This window comes from Leucopleurus acutus (assembly GCF_964270905.1).
Source record: "Leucopleurus acutus genome assembly, chromosome: 5".
Classification (NCBI taxonomy): Eukaryota; Metazoa; Chordata; class Mammalia; order Artiodactyla; family Delphinidae; genus Leucopleurus; species Leucopleurus acutus.
In genome coordinates, this window is record NC_139147.1 from 133,759,359 (window position 1) to 133,777,248 (window position 17,890).

The 17,890-nt window shown below is 48.6% G+C and overlaps 1 protein-coding gene across 2 annotated transcripts in view; it reads right to left on the reverse strand.

Annotated features, from left to right (window-relative positions):
- The window catches only part of SH3BP5 (SH3 domain binding protein 5), a 79,402-nt gene extending 65,361 nt beyond the window's left edge, over positions 1-14,041 (reverse strand). For both annotated transcript variants that reach the window (XM_082840099.1, XM_082840098.1), the window contains exons 1-2: positions 13,874-14,041; positions 12,094-12,156 (exon numbers count right to left, since the gene is read on the reverse strand). In XM_082840099.1, coding sequence (XP_082696225.1) covers positions 12,094-12,156; positions 13,874-14,008 — 198 coding nt within the window. In that variant the 5' untranslated portion in view covers positions 14,009-14,041. The remainder of the gene's footprint in view (positions 1-12,093; positions 12,157-13,873) is intronic.
- Positions 14,042-17,890: the final 3,849 nt, after the last annotated feature.

Genomic DNA, 17,890 nt, shown 5'->3' on the forward strand with positions numbered 1-17,890 from the left:
GCAAAAAAAAAAAAAAAACTACTTCAGGGCATGGGCTCCAGCCTCAGACTCCTGGATTCAAATCTTGGGTCCTCATCCCATTGGCCATGTGACCCGTGAGAACTGGTTCAATCTCCATGTCTCATCAATGTCCTCAAGACATTGTGTTAGTTTTGAGAACTAACAGGATAAACTATACAAACCACTTAGCACAGTGCTTGGAATAACAATAAGCTTTTGATAAATAATCCTGACTTTTACGCAGGTGTTGTTATTCAATAAATAGCAATGGTCAGAAAGGGAAGGGCCGAAGCTGGCTGAACGTATTATATGCTAGGTACTGTGCCAGGCACTTTACAATCATGACCTTATTTAATCCTTAACAACCCTACAAGATAGGTATTGCTCTTCCCACTTTAGAGAGCAGGAAATGAAAAACCCAGAAAAGCTAAAAACCTTGCCAAGACTGCACAGCTTATGAAGAGGCAGAGGGAGAATTCAAACCTAGCTCTCCTGAACTCCCAAGCCCATGCTTTTCCTCTATTAGCTCCAAAACAAGTTTTCCTATGCTTTTTTGATCCCAGGGTTCACAGCATCAAAGTATGATTTGCTTGAACAAGTTCCAACTTGGGGAGTGGATCCAATTTCCAGCAAATGCATGCAATACCAGGATCCTATTTCTGCAGTGGGGACGCTAGCAAAACCCGTGGCAGGGAAAGAAAGCAGCGCTCAAGAGCTATCCAAGGAGCTTAAGAACCTTCCCCCTGAATTTATAAAGTGTCTGTCTAGCTACTGTACTTTGGGGACTCTAGGCTCCACTAATTTTCTGTAATAGGCATTGAAGCCATGGCATAATATTCTCTCAGACAACATTTTTAAGAAACAGGCAAAGCAAAGAATTCCCTGTCGTAAGACCCATAGCACTGCTCAAAACTGCTCCCTCTTGCTTTAATTGTAGCTGGTTGGTTGAAGGGTTATTGACAGAACGAATCAAAGTCCTTGCTCTGCTGGATGGTTAACTATTAACGCAGTTCGGCAAGGCACTGTGAAATGTGGCTGTTCATGAAGCCAACGGACATCCTGCGGGCCTCAGAACGAGTCACTGTCTCTGTATCACCACCAGGAGTGTGGCCATTCTAAAACAGGGCTCGAAATGCTTTAGGACTGCTCCCATCAAGAGATGGCGTCTGGGCCATCTCCTCTTGAACCTGGGCAGGTTCACGGCTGCTTGGACCAGCAGGATACGACAGAAGTGCTGCTATGGGACTTCCAAAGCTGTGATGCTCCCACCTGGTCATCTTGGGATGCCCACTGTGGGAAGCCAGGCACCATGAGGAGGTCAGAGTACCTGGGACCGCCGTGCTGGGACGGTCGCATGTAAACACTGACCACTGACCAGCTGAGCCCCCAGCCAAGAGCCAGTATCCACGGCCAGACACAGGAGTGGGCCTCCTCGGACATCCAGTCCTGCGGGGCGTTTGGATGAGCACCCCACCCCACCCCCAACCGACATCAGCCTGCAACTGCTCAAGACTCCTCTGGCGAGAACCACCCTGCAGAGCCCTCTCCAAATTCCCAACTCAACAAATCATGGGCAAAATAAAGCATTTGATTTGGGGTAAAGTAGTTTGGGGGGTAATTCATTAGGTAGAAATAGGAACCAGAACCATAAGGAAGGACATCTTCATTTCATCTCTTCTTCCAAAAAAGCTGGGACTCCCCTGGTGGCACAGTGGTTAAGAATCCGCCTGCCAATGCAGGGGACACGGGTTCGATCCCTGGTCTGGGAAGATCCCACATGCTGCGGAACAACTAAGCCCGTGTGCCACAACTACAGAACCTGTGCTCTAGAGCCCGCGAGCCACAACTACTGATCCCACGTGCCACAACTACTGAAGCCCGTGCACTCTAGGGCCTGTGTGCTGCAACTACTGAGTCCTGTGCTGCAACTACTGAGGCCACGTGCTGCAACTACTGAAGCCTGCACACCTAGAGCCCATGCTCTGCAACAAGAGAAGCCACCGCAATGAGAAGCCTGCTCACTGCAACAAAGAGTAGCCCCTGCTCACCGCAAGTAGAGAAAGGTTGCGTGCAGCAATGAAGACCCAACGCAGCCAAAAATTTCTTTTTTTAAAAAAAGCCAAAAACCAGGGAAGAAAACATCAAATCTGCAGGTTTCATATCTTATCAGAATGAAGCTGAAGCCTTTTGCGTGTTGGCAACAAAAGGGTCAGGTGGATGAACATACCCGAACCCTGTTCATCATGCTTCGGGTGAGTCTGATGCCACAGAGTATGCGTTTACATTAAGTGGGTTTGGCTGCAGTGAGAATAAACAGCGGATGTTCCTGTCATTGTCTCCCTGCTGGCAGTTTCTTTCTGTCAGAGCAAACATTAATATCTCTTGGATAATCCAGCAAAACACAGCAAAGGAAAAAAGTCAGGCAAAAATAGAACGAAATTGTTTTCCATCTTCCTTTAAGGAAATGAAAAAGGCTGATTCTCTGAGCTCTCTAAGAGTGCTTTTGCAAATTTGCAAATTATCGTGAGACTCTTGGTTAAGATGTGTTGCATAAAAGGGATACAGTCTCTACTGTTAGAAGCATCTATGTGGTGATAGGCAGATTAAGTAACTCTCGGAAAGGAGGGCTAGTTGAAGATACCCGGGATGCTGCCAAAGGATGAGGTTCAATAGATGTTTAATTCATCCAGCCGACACACACACAAATACACCACTATGTTCAAAGTTCCTACCATAAACGCTCAGAAGGAAAAATGACAGCTCAATATTAAAAGGCTGCAGCCCACAGGGACCACAGCTCTCTGCCAACCGGGGTATCTGAAGATTCTATCAACCGTGGGGACAACAATGGATCCGCCAACCCTCAGAGCCTGTCTTCTTTTGAGGTGGGGACACCTCTAGACACCCTGAAGTCAGAGGGAAGATATCCCGGATAAACGTGGGGACACAGTCATGTCACTATACGACAACAGCAATGGCCCGTGTTCCCACAATGGTGCCAGCTAAGGGGCCAGGAAAGTTTACATACTATCTCAGTGGTCTTTATAGTTTAAAGAAAGACACATCTGATATTTTTAAAGCAGTAGACTCCATTTCAATATTGACAGCTATTTCTATATTCTAGCCAACAGCCCACACTAATAATCATTTTGCCTAAGTGACTACAGTGAATGACGCCCACTTATATGTGCCCACAAGTCTTTATCCATGTAGAAAGGATGCTACTACTCAAATCCATATAGTAACTAAGTTTGAATATCTAAATATTCTTAATATTTGGAATGTTTTCCACTGTTCTATCTTGGTGATTGTTTTGGATTTTCATAAATGAGGGTTTCTTGGCTGCAGACAATTCTAAAATGCCTTTAAGTCACTTTTCATCCCTCTGTGAATTACCACATGAGAGTTTAACAATACAGTAATTCACCAAGCAAACCCACCAACGTCTGGGTTTATCTACAATTAGGGCAGGGACTACCAATCTGAAAGTTTTTTCCCACCAGCCCTCATCATTCCTAAAATTCCTTCCGAAGACATTTGTCTCTTTGACTCATAAAGGCATCTTTTTATAATAGTGCTTTGTTCTCCACCCTCACGCCCTGCCTATGAAAATGATAAAATATGGGCATTGCAAATAATTCAGAAAACATCAAGAAATGAAAAATTAAAACCACCAGGATTCTTAGCGACCAGCACTAACCACTAGTAACATCTGAGGGTACATACTTCTCAGACTCTGTGGTAATGCATCCCTCCACCCCATCACCAACCAACATGAATCAACACTTCTGCAGAATACAACAAAAATAAACTAGAAAAGTGAAAAGCCACGTGGATGTCACAGCCATGTCAAACTGCTAAAGAGAAGAATTTCTAAAGTCTTACTCTCAATTTCTGTATGTACTTCACCTTAATTGGTAACAAGCAGATCACAGCCTGTGGACCACACTATGAATATCTCTGTTCTAGACATTTTTTCTGTTAAATGTACATGTTCTTTTACTGTATGTATATATGCTTTTACATATACTCTACACATAGCTTTATATGTTTTCCCCCACTAGATTTTATTTCCACTAAATAGATCATGGCCATGGGTCCACAACCACACATGTCATCCTATTTTAATGCAAAACACTCTTCAAACCCTGGCATCTCCAAGCAGGGCAGAATCTTATACCTCCATGAGCTAAGACCTCCGGGAGTGAGGGCTTAGGGGAGCGGAAGGAGGTCACAGGTTGTGCTTTAGCAGCGCTGCCATTGTGCCCGGGGTTGGCCCTGCCTAAGGAAAGCCCAGGGACCAGTGCATTTCCAGAGCAGGCACTAGGGAAAAGGGACCTGCCGGTTTTGCAGGACACTGTGTATGGCAACGCCAAGAGCCACAAGTCCACAAGGTGTTTGGTTCTAACCACAAACTCTAGCCGTTCATTCCGACATTCATCGTACCCCTGTGTGCAGGCACTGCATGAGATACTAGAGCACAAAGATGGGGAGGCCAAGCCCCTCCCTCCAGGGGCCTAGTCCAGCGGGGGAGCCAAATACACAGATGACCAGAACACAGCCTAATGGATATGCGCGAAGCTGCTAGCGCTGGTGAGGACAGACTCCTGGGCACCGCCGCCCCATCCCCCACCCCCGGAGATTCTGAGTCATCAGGTCTGGGTGGGGCCCAAGACTCTGCAATTCCAGCTTGGTCCTGCGATGCAAAGACCACACGTTGATGGCACTGCTCTAGGGCACTGGTTCACCACCAGGGGCAACTTTGCCCCCCTCCCCTGGGACACTTGCAAGTCTGGAGACATGCTTGTCTGTCACAACTGAGGTGTGGGGGTGGGGTTGACTGGCCTTTAGTGAGTCGATGCTGCTAACCCTCCTACAGTGGGCAAGACAGCCCCCCACAACAAAGAACGTCCATAGACGATGTCAACAGCGCAGTTGGGCAACTCCTCGAGAGCAAGACACTTGAACTCCAGGCCTCAGTTTTGTTATCAGCAAAATGGGGATGATAGTATCTATCACAGAAAGTCGTGCTGAGCATTCAGTGACTTTATGCAAAGTGCTTAGAACAGGGTCTGGTACATGGTAGGCATTTATTATTATTATTATTAACTATCATTATTATTGAAGAGCAGACAAAAACAAGCAGAAAAGACATTCCAGGATGGACACAAGTCCTTCCTGCAAGTACCCACCATGCTGCGGCCCTCACCTGCCCTGCTCCAGTAACAGCAGCAATGATGTTTATTCATGGCCTACTACGCACCAGCAGTGGAATAAGGAAACTGAGGCCCAGAGACATTAAGTAACTTGCCCAAGGTCACACAGCCACGAAGGGGCAACCTGTTGACATTCATCCACTCAAACATCTACTGAGCACCCATTATGTGCCGGGCAAATCCCAAGAGAAGACAGCCTAACACAGCAGGGCTCATGCAGGGAAACAACTGATTTCCACACCCCGCAGACCAGCCACAGAGCAAAGTCCTCTTGCTCCAGAGACTGCAGAGTCCACCCTGCTGTAATCCTAGCCTTGCGAGCCCTCTCTCTGGCCCCTTGCCCAGAGCCGGTCTCTGACAAAGAGACGTCATGGCGGGGCCTGGGGGGAAGAGGGCAGAGCTGCGGTGGGCCTGGCTCCAATGCACATCTCGATGGAACTTGCTCTGCATCCGGCAGTCCCCGGCGCCCGCTGCCAGCCCCGCACGCAGGCAGCCTCTCCCTCACCCAGGCTGTGCCACTAGCAAAGCCCTCCCTCACACAGTGTCTCCTCCTGTCCCCCAGGCCACCCAGGAAGAATAACGACACCAGTTCACAGACGAGGGGACTCGGGCTCCAAAGGGGCAAGTGCCCCCCAAAGTCAGCAGAGCTCGGGTTCTAACCACGTCACCTGATGCCAAGACGTCCCTCCACCCACCCCTTCCCCATGACTTTGGGTTTTTTCCCCCTTGATTCTAAAGTAATACAATTCAGTGCAAATAATTCAGAAAATATAGAAAAGTATCAAGAGAATACGTCTTACTCAACTCTCACCAGATATAACTGGCATGTAATCCTTTCCTGATATTTTTATGCATATAAACATATTTTTTAGAATAGCATCATGAGTCTAAATCATGACTCCAAGCTTTTGGAACCTGTTTTCCATTCAGATGCCTTTCTAGGTTAATAACAAGCTGTGTCATCATCTAAAAGCCTGGATTCTCTTAGCTATCGCCTAGGCTTGGTATTCATTTATTTCCTCAACCCCCTACTGACAGTCATGCAGACTCACAATTTTTCCAACATTTTTAAACAATGCTGCAGTGAGCACTATACGACCTGCACTATATACCTGCATCCTTGCCCTGTTAACCCCTTAAAATAAATTCTTACAAGCACAACTGCTGGGTCAAAAGTCACAAAAGTCCCCCAACATCCCAGCAGCAGTGTGGGGACCACTACCCAAGCAGGAAGCCCTAAGGCCTACTATTCCAATGGCCAAACTTCAGGTCAGAGCTGTGGGGACAGAAGTAGCCCCAGCTCGGGGGCCCAGGAGGCCCAGTAAAGACCTCAAGTGTGTTGATCTTTACAACCAGCCAATGAACAAAGGGTCCCATCAGCAATGCTCCCCGTCCCTAGCACTGCACAGGCTGCAAGGGATGTCTGCACTGGTCCCCTCCACTTGCTGGCTGCTAATCCTCCCAAATAACTAGGGTCCCCAGGCCTCGACTCCAACGCCCCCTGTTGCAGCAAAGCGTCCCCCGGCTCCCAAGACCCTGCCCGGGTCCCTCGCTCTGTGTCCAAGGCCTGAATCCAGGACCCCCTCCCCACCCCCACCCCCGCGAGATGAGAACCCCACACAGGACTCAGACCGCAGGGGGCCCTCAGTGCCGGTTCCATGAACGCCTCCAGGCCTCTGTTTCCTCAAACTAGATCTAACCTGGCTACAAAAGAGATCCCAGCCTCAGTCATGCACACACACACACACACACACACACACACACACACACACACACACACACGCGTGTCTTCAAGGGGAAAGTGCTAAGATGTGATGGCACTGTCCTCTCAGAAAAGAATCTCTCTCTTCCCGTGACTTGTGTGAAAAATTCATTACGAGAGAGTCCAGGCTGCTCCCAATTCCCCCCCCCGACCCCAGGCTTCCAAGCTCAGGACAGTCTTCTTTCTTTCTTTCTTTCTTTTTTTTTTTTTTTTTTTTTTAGAGAAAATGTTTGCTGGTTTCTGGCAGGGACAAAGGCAGATTCTGGGTGCAGGTCTTATGCGAGTCTGAGGAACACAGATGTCCAGAATCAAATGCTTTGCCAACTGCCCTCGCCCAAGCACCGAGGGGAAGCACACGGCCATTTACAATCAACCGCCTTTGCCTCCCCAGGTAAGGACAGGCTGGAAAAGCCAGCTTGTGATTACTCAGAGCCAGAAAAGCTGTCTGTGGGCAGCTAGGCCTGGCTGTGTCCTTCCCCCTCCTCCTGGACCACCTCACACCCTAGAACAGCCCGCCTTCAGAGGAAGCAGGGGGAATACAAAAGCACTACACATCATAGTAAAAAATAAATAACTGGCACGGACTATTACAAATCTTGATTAAAATGATTTAGAAATTGTGCTGCCTCTTGTTTTAACAAACATTTGAGAAGAGATCGCTCTATTGGGTACGCATTGTAAAAGGGCATCAGTACATTTACCCGGACTGCCTCACCTGGCAGGGCTGCTGCGCACTGAATGACCTGTTTATCTCTCTCCATCCATCGCTCTCCCCACCCCCAGCGCACTGGCCCCCCTGGCTGGTCCTGAGCCGGGCCAGGCCCCTCTCTCTCTCACCTTAGCACTGGCTGTTCCCGCTGCTGGAACGCCCTTCCCGCACAAGGCCCCGAGGCTCGCTCCCTCCAGATGGGCTTTCACGGAAGCAAATAGTAGGTGCTCAAGAAATACTCCATGAGTTAATAATTAAAGCTAACTAACCAATGCGCCTGTGAGAAAATATATGCGCTTTCTTAACTTGAAACATCAGACTTATATCCAAGAGCCTCTCTGGTTAAAAGGTTACTCCCTTCAACAGCTTGAAAAGGCTGGCTCTCTCAACACAAATCAGAGTGTCAAGGGGATACCATGCTGTCCAGACAAGGTCAGAGGCAAACCATGGTCATGGGAAGGAGCAGGTGTCTGCCTGACAACAGGCCAGCCATCAGACACCTTTGGTCATCTCCCATTTAAACTACCGAGAGACAGAATGGGATCCAAGGGCGAATCCCAGCTGACACCTCAGCTGCGGCTGCCCAGAGGCAAATGCGCCACAAACTGGTCACCAATTCGTTGTTTTTTCAATTTTTTTATACAATTTGGAAAGGTTATTTTCCATTTACAGTTATTACCCAATATTGGTTATTTTCCCCGTGTTGTACAATACATCCTTGAGCCTCTCTTACACCCAATACTTCGTACTGGTAACCACTAGTTTGTTCTCTATATCTGTGAGTCATTTCTTTTATGTTATATTCACTAGTTGATTGTATTTTTTTAGATTCCACATATAAGCACTATTATACAGTGTTTGTCTGCCTTATTTCACTTAGCATAATGTCCTTCAAGTCTATCCATGTTGCTGTAAATGGCATTATTTCATTTTTTATGGCTGAGTAATATTCCACTGTATATATGTACCACATCTTCTTTATCCATTCATCTATCAATGAACACTTAGGTTGCTTCCATATCTTGGATATTGTAAATAGTGCTATGAACATTGGGGTCACCAATCTGCTTTAATCACTCAAAGTCAGGAGGGGTGCTGGGCCCTGCACACCATAATCAAAAAGCAAAGGAAAGGAAATGCAGACAGCAAAAGACCCTCCCCTAGTGGCTGCGAATTATACAGTCAGTCCTCATTATCTGTGGATCCCAAATTTGTGAATCTGCCTACTCACTAAAACTGATTCCAAAATCAACACTGTGCTGCTCCACAGTCATTTGTGGACCCGCACAGAGTGGCAAGAAACTCCAGTAGCCCGACGTGCCTGCTTCCAGGGAGGATGAACAGACGCCCTCCACCCTGGTCCAGCGCTCATGCTGTAAACAAACATCCTTTACACAGTCCCTTTAGTGCCAGGCTTTCTGCACTGCTGTACTTTGTGTTGGTGATTTGGCGGTTTAAAACAGCCCCCAAGCCTAGCGCTGAAGTGCTGGCTAGTGTCCTGAGCCCAGGAAAGCCGTGGTGAGCATTATGGAGAAAACATGTGTTAAATGAACTTCGATCAGGCTGAGCCATGGTGCTGATGGCCAAGTTCAACCAACAATACACATTAAGTAAGGTGTCTTTAAACAGAAACACACATAACACACGGTTACGTACTGATCAGTGGATGAAGGTGTTGGGACCAGAGGCTCACAGGAGCCTAATGAGGTTTAAGTTCCCGAAAGCCGCTGGTCACGTCTCCCTTGGGAGCCACGGCTCAGTATCCACTAATTCAAGGTTCACGGCGACCTTAGTGAAAACTACCGCGAATAAGGACAACTGACCATATACTAAGGTGGCTGCTTCCTGACCCGCGTCCTCTGGCATTCCCCCTCCCCGCCCCCCGCCATCAGCCCCACTGCTCTCTCCATCTGCCACTCCACACACCGGCTCCCTCGCTCAGCAGGCTTCTGCTCAGGTGTCTTCTGGAGACACCTCTGTCACATCACTCTTCTACTGGACTCATCACAGTCAGTAAGTACTAGCGAACCCTCCACGCCTCACCCCCACCTGAAACGTCAACTCCCGGAGGCAAAGCCTCTGTCTTGTACCCATATCTACCTGTATCTGCAGGGGCCACAGTGCCCAACACAAGGTGGGTGGCCAGCGCTTGCCTGAGGGGACACAGCCCACCACACACACGACCACAAGGTCCCTGGCAGGTTCTGGGAGCATGACAAGCGTCCAGAGAGCCTGCACGGAGGCTGAAACCCCACAGATTAGACGCCCACTATGGCCCAGGGCCACGTGCACCTCCTGTGCACTTGAAACGTGGCTGGTCCAAAGTGAGATGTGCTCTAGGTGTAACAGATGCACAAGATTTCCAAGACTTGGTACAAAAATATATGTAAAACATCTCATTCATGATTGGATTGATTCCATATTGCAATTATTGCATCTTGGACATTCTGGGTTAAAGGAACTAGATTAAAATTAACTTCACCTGTTTCCTGTTGCTTTTGAGCATGGCTGCTAGGAAGTTTTCATGACGTACAGAGCTTGGCACTATAGTTGTCTGAGTCCAGCTGGGTTATAATAATGCCATGGAAAGGGCAGCCAGGGACACAGGCCAGCCCTGACCACCTCTCTAGGCTACTGCCTAATACTCTCCAGAGGCAGGCAGGAAACACCCGTCCCGTGGCTTCCCGTGACACACAAAGACCTAAGTGTGTTCCGAAAGAGGGCTCAGAAATCAAGGAGAAAGAGTTAAGAGATGAAACAATTGTGCCCTCAGAAGGGGAGCACCGCCAGAACAGGGGCCAGCATCGAGCAGGCCTACAGGTATGTGTTGAATGAATAAACCAGTACTTTGCAAAAAAAAAAAACCATTTCGTTGTTTGTTCATATTTGGGATAGGAGAGCTGGAGGGGACCTGGAAAATGACCAGGCTCCGCCATGTCGCTGAACTGTGAGGATGCTGCGCTTCCGTGTCCTCCCCGGGAGAAGAGGTGGTCCCTGCCGGTCCCTACCTGCCAGGCCCACGCCGTCCAGTAGAACTTTCTATGGTGATGGGAGTCTTCTCTGATCTGTCCAATACAGTGCCTACTGGGCCCTCGAAACGTGGCTAGTGTGACTGAGGAAGTGAAATTTCATCTTATTTAATTGTAATTAATTTAAGTTTAAATTCAAATAGCCACATGTGGCAAAGGCTGCCATCCTGGACAGCACAGCTCTGGCCTGCTGTGACAGGCAGGAAGGAGATAAAGCTTGTAGAAGCACTTTGGAAATGCCAAATCCTGACAGAAATGGTAGGGGTTTTGTTGTTGGATGTATTACAAACGTGAGATTCTGAGAGATTTCAATTGCCCAACGAAGAGACTTGATTCATCGTAAGTGAAAAAAATTTAAACACACAGATTGTACTTCACCTGGGGGAGAAGAGTGTTCATAGACACCTGGAATCAGAACAGAGCAAGAACACTTCACACACAGCTCAGAAAACTAGCTTTAACCCTCTGGGCCACTATACCTCCAGGGCCTGGACATGCAGGCAGAAATCAAGGTTGCCAGGGTGTTGCTGGTAAGATTACATTCCTATCTCCCACCCCCTCACTCTAGGGACCAGCGGTGTCCTGCCCCTTCCGCTGACCTTCCCTGCCATTCCTCCTGCTACAGAAACGGGTCCTCCCACAGCTCTCAGACAGAAGCGGGGGTTGTTCAAATCTGATGGATGGTAAAACCAACCGGTGCTGAAAAGGGATGCGGACTAAGTGGGAGCTGTGAAGAATGCTAATCTGTTTACACTCAGGTTGGAAGATGCTCATGAAATTCAAATCAAGTTCTCGGCTCCCAAGATTCTTCCCAGCAGGAAAGCCCTTCCCAGTCTAAACAGCTTTTCGGTACCATTAAGATCATCATATTCTACGCACAAGCAGACAATAAAGATAAAAAAAGCAGGGGAGTGGAAGGGGGGTGAATGATTAGGGCCGGAAAGTCAAACAAGTCTAAGTCTTTCTGAGGAAACACACAATATTTCCAAGTACCAGTGTAAGGAGCTGCCCTAAAATATTTAAAAGATTTTGTGAGCTCATTCATTCTTGTCCATTAAAGAGCACAGCTACTTTTCCCCTCAGTCCTTTTAACTCTTCCACAGACACATTAACTTTAGGGCTTAAGCGTGTGTAATGCCCTTGGTTTGGGCCCCTCGGAGCTTCCATGATGAAAACCACGTGAAACTGGATCCACACGTGTTCCACCCACAAGCTGGCCTCAGTGGTGTAATTTATTCTGTCAGGCAGCAGGCTGTTGCTCAACTTCAAGGAGGGAATGCCAGCAACCACCCTCCAGCTATTAAAACAAAATGAACCAGCCTGTTGTCAGCGGGACAGACGCCACTTCACTGAGAAGAGAGACCCAGCTTTCCATACCTCAAGTTCAGTCTCCCGTCTGTTGATATCATCCGTGGATTGATTTAACTTCTCCAGCTCTCCCTGATGAAGAAAAGGGACAGAAAAAAGATTCAGGGGTTTGTCTTTTGTTGCCAGTATGACTCAGCCCCAGTACCTGCAAATTACTCTGGCACACTTTGTAGGAAGAGGAAGGAGTCAGTGGTAATTCTCAAGGAAAACAGTTGAGCCTTGGCTGGAAGAACAAATGAATGTCAGCATTTCTGAAACCTTTTTCTTGATGGTGGCCTTTCTGAAAATGACTTTAAGGTCCTAGGAATTTGTCTTTTCTTAGAAGGTCAATTATTTATTCCAGGTATGTGCCTTCAGGTAAACCCACCTGTTACAAATGGTTTAGAGGCTGAATCAAAACAATGCTTTCTGCTTTAGAGCAAGGATTTTGCAGAAAAGATAATAAAAGAAAACAAAGCCAAGCCTAAAGTATAAACCCAATGAAATAATTTAAATCAAGGTTACAATTCTGGCATTATCTCATCCATGGTTGAGTATTTTTCTGTAGAAATGAAAAGTCTTTCAAACTGCTAGTTATTCAACCTACCTGGCTGTTTTACAAAACAAACAACTAAAACTAGCTTTAATCCTGATCCTTTAAATAAACATTCACACACTGACATTTTGTAAAAAAAAAAAAAAAAAAGTGCCCAGCGTGAAGTTAACTCATTTTACTCAGCAAACAAAGGACCTTGTGAACAGAATTCCCCTACCAAGAAAACAAAATTGAGTAGCCGGAACTGATTTTATTTAATAGAATTCCTAATGCAAAGATTTTTCCACCTGATTTTTATCTTGCTAACCTGCCATAACAATTCATTTAAATGCAACAGCTGAGTTAAATGAGCTTTTAATTGATCTGCGCGCTGAAAAACCAATTAAGTCTCCAGAAACTGCAGCGCATGCTGAAAAGCAATATTAAAAAAAAAATCTTTATGGAAAGGGTAGAAACACGGGTCTTCGAAAGCGATGTGCTGTGCTTTCTGCTTGGAGGGTGAAGAGGTTAAGCTGTCACTCCGAGATCTCGGCTTAGAAATCGTTTTTAATCATCTCCCAGAGAAATGGAGGCAGAGGAACCGGGCCAACCCTCTTGCCTTCTCGCGCGTCAGCTATGCGCACCGCTTGTCCCAGATTTCTGTTCACACCCGACCTCATACGGAGGGAAAGCTGGGTTTTAAACCGTTTGAGGCCAAGCGGAGAGCTGAGCCAGTGGTGACAATAAGCCCTTCGGTTTGCTAACAATGAATCAGAGGAGAAGGGAGATGGCTCAGGCCGGGCACCTCTGCCAGCAGGAGGCTCTGACCCCCAGGCACGGGTGGCCGCCCACCTGCAGGGGCCGACGACGCCCACCGGCCCGGGAGCCCGCGCCTAAGCGGCCCGCCCGGCTCCCGGAGCCCGGAGGTTGTGCAAAGCCCGCGGCGCCACGAGCCCGGCCGGGTACCCAGACGCCGGCGTGGCGCCCCCGCCCCCTTTCCTCTTTGTTGCGCAACCGCCCGCAGCGCTGGGCACGCTGCTGCGACCCCCGGATCCTGCCGGGGAATCCCGGCGATAGAGTCAGGCTGCGTCCACGCGGGCACCGCAGCCTCCCAGGAACTGGGGGAAACCGGGTACTCAGACCCTCTCCTCCAGCCCCGGACTTAACGCTGCCACCTCCCCCGGGCGCAGGCACCGGTGGGGGGGTTGGGGGAAGCGGCTGCGAGGCGGGCTCAGTGCAGATGCCGGGGTCCTTGTGCACCCCCGCGCGCCCTACCTGGATCCGGGGGTCCACCTCTTCCTCCTCCTCCAGCCCCGGCTCCATCCCCTCCTCCTCCTCCTCCGAGTCCCGGGCTGGCGGCGGCAGCTCGGCCGGCTCCTCCGGACGGCTCCGCTTCGGCGCCGCGTCCATGCGGGCGGCGGACTTGGGAGCGCGGGGGTGGCGGCCGCAGACTGGGCCGGAGCCGTCTGGCCACCGCCCGGCGAGCTCTGAAGGCGCCGCTCGCCGCCGCGGGTTCCCGGGCCCAGCTCAGGAGGAAGTGGGCGCGGTCGCCCCCTCTCCGCCGCGGCCGTCAGCGCAGCGCCGCCCGCTCCGCCCCCAGCCCGCCGGCTCTGCGCGGCCCCGACTCTAGACCTGGCCGGCCGGCCGGCCGGGATAGCCGGGGCTCGGTCACAAAACCTCACTCCCGGAACGCGTGAGGGTGGTGAAATGGGGGAGCCCTCACCCCCTTTTACCATAGCAGCCCGACTAGATCACAATTTACCGAAAGTCGGCCGCCTGGTGTCAGGGTGCTTTTCTCTCCCTCCCTCCTCTGCTGAGGCAATTGACTGCATGAAAGGAAAGTTTGGGGTATTCCCACCATCTGAAGGCACCTTTAGAAGCTTGTACTCAGTGACCCTGGACCAGTCCCAAGACTCACTCAAACCCCCGTGTACACTCAAAGCACTTTTGTCCCCTTGGCTTAACCTGGGGAAATGTGTGTACCTGAAGATTTCCCCAGAAAAGGGAACTGAAACATATGCTCACATAGACACAAAAGAACAAAGAAGGGAGTCAGCTGCAGCTCCTTGCGTGGATTCCTTGCCCAAAGGCTGCGGCCCCCATTGAGCTCTGCAAGCTCCTGTGCTTTCACAGTTGCAGGATCGTCCTACCTGAAGAGGCAGGAAGCATGGAAAATCCATTGATCAGGGATGTGCGAGAGTGAGCGGGTGCCTGCCAGTACACCCTTCTCAAGGAGATGCGAGTATAACCCCTGTTCATGGGCACGCGCCATCCAAGGATTTATGAACTGGTGAGGTTTCCTGCCCACCCTGAACAAGCGGAGAGCCAGAACTTGCCTGGCAAATTCAACATCACAAAAAGCCAAAGAATAAGGGGAATGTTTGTGCTTTTATGAAATGGCTGGGCCACTATGATGTCAGGAGAGCAGAAGGTCAGATGACCTTAGCAAAGCAGGCAAGGACATTGCCACTGGCCATTGCTAATGTCTCCTTCACTACAAAAATGCAGAGCGTACACACTTTCTACACAGAAGCTTGTGGCCTGCGGGCTCTGTGAGTTCGGAGGGCAGACTTGCTTGAGAAAGGAGCTTCTTTCCGAGAGCCTGTCATTAAAGCCAACCTTGGGAAACCTGCTTATGATGGTTTTATCAAAAGCTAAGTTGGGGGGGTTACTCCTTGGGCAAGGTTCCACCCTACACACTCTGGCACTGTGGTCCACCATCACAGGAGCTTCCTTGTCTCCTGGAGGTAACACAGGTGTATACCATGGGTTTGGTTCTGAACAGGTCACACCTGTTCACTGTTCTTTAAATCAAGTGAGAGTCAGCAATTCTTTGTGAGATGTTCTCAAATTCCCTGCTAAAGCCATAGTTGCTTTTCATTTTCCAGTGATGGATGAAGGCAGGGTCAAGATGGCCATTAAGAGTCACAAACTGAGACAGAGGTTGAAAACAAGTGAGGTCAGCCCTGATTCTAAATGCTTCCCAAGTGATGGAACCTCATCATCACCATTCAAACAATAGCCTCCAAATTACATTAAGGTTTAAGCTTAGATCTAAGAGCAATAGGGTGGTTCAAAATGCCTTTATGGGGGGACTTCCCTTATGGTGCGGTGGTTAAGAATCTGCCTGCCAATGCAGGAGACACGGTTTTGATCCCTGGTCCGGGAAGATCCCACATGCCAAGGAGCAACTAAGTCCGTGCGCCACAACTACTGAGTCTGCATGCTGCAACTACTGAAGCACACGTGCCTAGAGCCCATGCTCCGCAACAAGAGAAGCCCGTGAACTGCAAAGAAGAGTAGCCCCTGATCACCACAGCTAGAGAAAGACCCCGTGCAGCAACGAACACCCAACACAGCCAATAATAATAATAATAAATACATAAATAAAATGTAGTCTCTTTTAAAAAAAAATGCCGGGCTTCCCTGGTGGCGCCGTGGTTGAGAGTCTGCCTGCCGATGCAGGGGACACGGGTTCGTGCCCTGGTCCGGGAAGATCCCACATGCCGCGGAGCGGCTGGGCCTGTGAGCCATGGCCGCTGAGCCTGTGCATCTGGAGCCTGTGCTCCGCAACGGGAGAGGCCGCAACAGTGAGAGGCCCGCGTACCAGAAAAAATATATATATATATAGCCTTTATGGGATATAGGGCAACTGCTCCTGAACACTGAACATCACTGTAGACTTTTGTTGTTTTATTTTTAGAAGACCTGGGCCAGCTATAGCATGATGTTCTAAAGTTAAAATAAGGAAAATAAATGAACCACAGCAGTACTATATATTTCTATTGACACATACATATGCACATCAATGCATACAAAAGGGTCTGGAAGGAAGATTCATACCCAACAAAGAGTGGCTAGCCCTGGAAAAGGCAGTATGAAGGGGCCCAAGATTGGCTAGGATGGGGTTGGGCATGTCAAAGGGAACTTTTAATCTCTCGATAATGTTTTCATTTCTTACAAGGAGGATGTATTTATGATTATTTGTGTAATTCTAAAATAAATTTAAAATAGTGCATATTGTATTAATTTTCTATTGCTGTGTAACAAACTACCACAAATTTATTGGCTTAAAACAGCACTTGTGGGGCTTCCCTGGTGGCGCAGTGGTTGGGATTCCGCCTGCCGATGCAGGGGATGCGGGTTCGTGCCCCGGTCCAGGAAGATCCCACATGCCGCGGAGCAGCGGGGCCTGTGAGCCATGGTCGCTGAGCCTGCATGTCCGGAGCCTGTGCTCCGTAGCGGGAGGGGCCACATCAGTGAGAGGCCCACGTACCGAAAAAAAAAAAAAAAAAAACAGCACTTGTTCATTACCTCACAGTTCTGTAGGCCTGACCTTGAGGCAGGGTGTGACTAACTTCTCTGCTCAGAGTCTCCCAGACTGAATCAGGGTGTTGATCAGGCTGCATTCCTTTCTGAAGGCTCTGAGGAAAAAGTCCTTCCAAGCTCATTCGGGTTGCTGGCTGAATTCAGTTCCTTGTGGTTGTAGGACTAAGGTCCCCATTTCCTTGCTCTCAGCCAAGGGCCAACCCGAATTCCTTGCCACATGACCCCCTCCATCTTCAAAGCCAGCAGCAGAGAATTTCCTTGGGTTGAGTCCATCTCACACTACAATCTACTCTTCAGGAAAAGCCCAGTCCCTTTTAAGGTTTCACTTGATTAGCTCAGGTCCACACAGAATAAAGTCAACTGTGCCATATTCACAACCTAATCATGGTGGTGATTGTCCCATCATATTTACAAGCTCCCACATTTTACAAGAATATGTACAGCAGGGGGCAGGAAATGGGGCAATCTTATACTTCTGACTACCTCACATACTAAGAAGGCAAGCCATGTAAGTGGCTCGTAACCCAAGCAAATGCTTAGTATTTAGTTTAGCTGCCATACTGATCTAGATGAGTGGTTCTAAAGGTATGGGCTGGAGACCTCTGAAGGTCTCTGAGAACTTTCAGGATGCCCATGAGATCAAAACTAGTTTTAGACAAATACTAGACAAGACTTGCTTTTCCCACTCTCATTCTCTTACAAGTATTCACTGGAGTTTCCCAGAAGTTACATTACACATGATACAACAGACTGAATGCAGAAGATACGAGAATCCAGCTTCGTCTTGCTAAAGTCACCCGTTAAAGAGACGTGCAAAAATGTAAAACAATGCCCTTCTCACTATTTGTTTTGTTTTGGAAACAATTTTATTTTTCATTTTGGAAATGAGTTATTTTTCATAAAATTATGACATTTATGTTAACATGTAGTCAATGTGTTGTTATTTTTAGATGAATTAATTTT